General features: G+C 30.5%; 1 protein-coding gene across 1 annotated transcript; it reads left to right on the plus strand.

Moving 5' to 3' along the window:
* Positions 1-959: 959 nt before the first annotated feature.
* On the plus strand, positions 960-2962 carry LOC111283737 (putative pectinesterase/pectinesterase inhibitor 7). Its single transcript, XM_022872341.2, has 2 exons — positions 960-1959; positions 2063-2962. Exons 1-2 carry the CDS (start codon positions 960-962, stop codon positions 2752-2754), a joined length of 1692 nt encoding a protein of 563 aa, XP_022728076.2. The 3' UTR covers positions 2755-2962.
* Positions 2963-4671: the final 1709 nt, after the last annotated feature.

Below are 4671 nucleotides of genomic sequence, written 5' to 3' on the forward strand. Positions count from 1 at the left end.
AATTACAAACTTGACTACGTTAAATCAAAGTGAGATCACAAGTCAATAGATGTTTTGGTTCTTGGTTTGTGTAATTGTCTGATGATATATACATACGAATTGGCTTCATTTTGCATCTTGTTCGATTCTGTCAATTCATTTATCAGACCAACACCATATCTAAATCCAAAACATGCGTAGGAGTAGCATCTTTTCCGGGCCCAGGAATATGGAATATGCAAGTGGCTAGGACATTTCCGGCCCCAGGAATGAACTACTCTATATGTTTCGGTGGTTGGTATATACGTCCAAAATTTTCGTAACAGCTAGCTTGGCTTCCGTGACCCTGGATTAGAAATTTAGAATTTAGGACATCAAGCTCGGGAAGAACGACGCGATTTTAATCAAGTCTTTGCAGTTGACTTTATTTTATAAACGAATTTATGGTTCACCCTCTAAAACTCCCAAACAGAGCAGATGGATATTACTACCTATGAAGAAGATTTTGGATAAAGAAATTTGTGAAGTTTTTATTAAAAATAATAAAAAATTCAAATTCAAAATCAATAAATTAAAATATTTTATTATATAAATTCAGTATGTAAATTAAAAAAAAAACAAATTTTGATATATTTATTAGATAATATTTTTAGTCAAAATTTTTATAAATTTTATTTATTAAATGAGTATTAGTAAATTATAAATATCATTTTCAATAATTTTTTTACATATTATTAATTTTTTTATTAAACCCTATCAATCTATTAATTTAAGTTTTTATTAAAATTTTAATTAAATTATTTATATTGAAAAACTTCACAAAAACTTACATCTAAAAAATTTCATCTTAATTTTAGCTTCCACAGGTGTATGTCATTCTAGAAGTAGAATCAACCTGCTCTCTTCTGCTTTAAATACACCCAATTCACGAACAGAAATCTTCCAAATCAACTCAGATCTCCTTTGTTAAAGAAAAAGCTATGGCTTCCAAGCTCTGCTCTCTCCTGACAATATCTCTATTCCTTCTTCTTCCTTTCTTCATCTCTCCATCTCTTGCAGATGCTCCCCCATCTGCTCCTGTCTCACCAGGAACCATTTGCAAGTCCACCCCTGATCCTTCCTATTGCAGATCTGTGCTCCCTAATAACCAGACCACCAATGTCTACGACTATGGTCGATTCTCTGTTCGGAAATCTCTGTCACAGTCCCGAAAATTCCTCAACTTAATTGACCAGTATCTAAATCAATACCGATCCTCGTTATCGACATCCGCAATTCGTGCTTTAGAGGATTGCAGCTTTCTAGCTGGCCTGAACATGGATTTCCTGTTAAGCTCCTTTAAAACTATCGATGCCACTATTAATATTCTGTCCCTTGTGGAAGCTGATGATATACATACCTTCCTTAGTGCTATTTTAACTAATCAGCAGACCTGTTTGGACGGCATACAATCCACTGCCTCAGCTTGGAGCATAAGGAACGGCCTCTCGGTTCCTTTGTTAAATGACACAAAACTCTACAGTGTTTCTTTGGCTCTTTTTACGAAGGGCTGGGTTCCTAAGAAGAAGAAAATCGCCGCATGGCAACCTAGTAGCAAGCAGCTAGGTTTCAAACATGGGCGTTTGCTTCTGAAAATGTCTAGCGGCACACGCTCAATTTATGAGAACGTAAGCAGAAGAAAGCTTCTTCAGACGAGTGATCCTGATCAGGTCTTGGTGAGTGACATTGTGACGGTGAGTCAGGACGGTAGCGGGAATTTTACTACCATCAACGATGCTATACATGCAGCTCCAAACTATACCAATGGTGTAAATGGTTACTTCTTGATTTACATCACTGCTGGTGTCTATCAAGAGTACATTTCCATTGCTAAGAACAAAAACTACTTGATGATGGTCGGTGATGGTATCAATCAGACAATTATCACTGGAAACCGTAGCGTTGTTGATGGGTGGACAACATTTAACTCTGCAACTTTTGGTAAGTTTTATTTATTCAAAACCATTTTTAAGTAACTACATGTAAAACTGCACAATTTTTTATTGTATGAGCTTAATGTGACAAATTTAGTTAAATATTACAGCTGTCGTGGCTCCAAATTTTGTTGCGGTAAACATAACTTTCCAGAACACAGCAGGAGCAATCAAGCACCAAGCCGTCGCAGTTCGAAATGGAGCTGATTTGTCAGCATTCTATAGCTGCAGCATCGAAGGATACCAAGATACTTTGTATGCTCATTCCCTAAGGCAGTTCTATAGAGAATGTGATATCTATGGCACTGTTGATTTTATATTTGGAAATGCCGCCGTTGTTTTTCAGAACTGCAGCATATATCCTCGACTACCAATGAGTGGACAATTCAATGCCATCACTGCACAAGGCCGGACAGATCCTAACCAGAACACAGGCACATCAATTCTTGACTGCAGTATAACGGCTGCCGGTGATCTGGCCTCAAGCAATACCACCTTCCAAACGTATCTAGGAAGACCATGGAAGCAGTATTCGAGGACTGTATACATGCAGACTTTCATGGGCAGTTTGATAGATCCTGCTGGTTGGATAGCATGGGATGGAAATTTTGCCCTGAGTACGTTATACTATGCTGAGTACGACAATAGTGGACCTGGATCAAACACTTCCAGTAGGGTCACTTGGTCTGGTTACCGTGTTATTAATGCCACCGATGCTGCTAATTTTACAGTGTCTAGCTTCTTGTTGGGAGACAACTGGTTACCAGATACGGGAGTGCCTTACAATGACAGCTTACTATGAGCAACCAACTAACAGATGAAGTTAGTCTTTCATTTTTGTTTTGGTCATTGTTTCTATGATGTAATAAGCGTGAAAATACCTAAGCTATTCAGGTGTACAACTAGGTATTAATCCATATCAAATGTTAATTGATACAGATTCTTTGAATTCTTAATTTGAAAAAGAGGAAGAATGGAAAATGCGATAGGGCTATTTCACCCGCTGGTCATCCATGCTGTAACATCTTCCCACGTTGATTGAACATGACAAATAAAATCACTGAAAATGTTTAGCTGGTTGGATGAATAATTAATGGAAATTGATTGAAAAACAAAAAATCCATTACCATGTTTGTATTTTCCTCGCATATATTTTTATTGACTGAAATTTTCACAATATTATTTATAGTAATTTCTTTGTTTAAAGCTAATTGGATATGTAGCATAATTGCAAACCTATCTGTGAAAATTTTACACTCTGATTATATATGTCTGGTTTGTTGTTAACCTGATTTTATTGAAACTAGAAGGTTGTGAATGATTTGCTGCAAAATGTCTATATTAGTATTTAAATAATTTAATTTGTAAATTAAAATTTTAAAAATGATAATGGAAAAAAATTAAAAGATGAATGAATGAACAAATAAAATAAGTATTAAATTGTAGTATTATAAGTATATGAATATTTACATTAATTGTTAGGAGAATTTTTTTTTTATTATGAAGTATTAACACAACAATAAATACATGAAGGTCGACTTCGTACTAAATATCTATCTTATAAACTAAATAAAGGAATGTGTTATTTTTGTGTTTTGAGAAAAGAAAAAAAAATAAACATCAAAGTTTTTTTTTTTTTTAAATGTCGTCATCCCTTTCCTATAACAAAACAATCTAATTAATAAGTTGAAAATTTTATCATGTCGAAAAGAAAAAAAATGTTGAGTAAAATCAACTAAAAATATAAATTTATATGTGCATTATCAATGTAGTATCTCCATGGAATGAATTATTATCAACATGAATTTTCATCATTTAGTGATACAATTACTGAGTAAAGATGTCAAAAAAAAATAATAATAAATATTAAAGGTTAATAACATTTGTAGTCCCTAAATTTTAACTCAAATTTTATTTTGGTCCTAATCTTTAAAAGTTCTAATTAGAATCCAATTGCTCAAAGTTGGCCTATTTTGATTAATTTGTTTATGAAATCATTTAAATTAACGATGAATGTCAACTGGTAATACATAATGACATTAGTTGGCACTCATATAGTAAGAAGGAATCAAAATATAATTCTCTCAAAATTTAGAGAAAAACATAAAACTGTCTAAAAGTTTTATATATTTCATATGCATCATATAAAAATATTAAATTTAAAATTATATTTTTCATATTTTTTGTCATGATATAACTTATTAGATAGATTTTTGTTTTAAATAGAAAATAGATATTCAAAACTTAAAATTAAGTTAAAATTTTCAAATTTTTTTTTAAAAATTCAATACATTTTAAAAACAAAAAATTTATTTTCTTAAAAATATTTTTCGATCATAAATCATAATAAAAAATTATTTTCTATCCAAAAAAATTTATTTTAAAAAATTAAATATCTTTTATTTTTCTTTTTAAATATATTTTATAAAATGTTTATAAAAAAAGAAAAAAGAAAAAATATTTTAAGTTATATTTTTTATTTTCTAAATTTTTTAACAAAAAAAATTCAAATTAGTTTTTTTGGATAAAAATAAACTTTTGAATAGATCAATAAATCTATTTTTTAAAATGATATGAAAATTTTTTACATAATATTTTAAAATGATATTAAGATTTTATTTAATTTCTTAAACTGATATATACATTTTTACTTAATTTTTAAAATGATATATCATTTTTTTAAAATTATTTTGAAAATTTTAACTTAATTTTAATTTTT

The sequence above is a fragment of the Durio zibethinus genome, chromosome 3, assembly GCF_047325235.1.
Source record: "Durio zibethinus cultivar Kanyao isolate XHJ-2024 chromosome 3, ASM4732523v1, whole genome shotgun sequence".
Classification (NCBI taxonomy): Eukaryota; Viridiplantae; Streptophyta; class Magnoliopsida; order Malvales; family Malvaceae; genus Durio; species Durio zibethinus.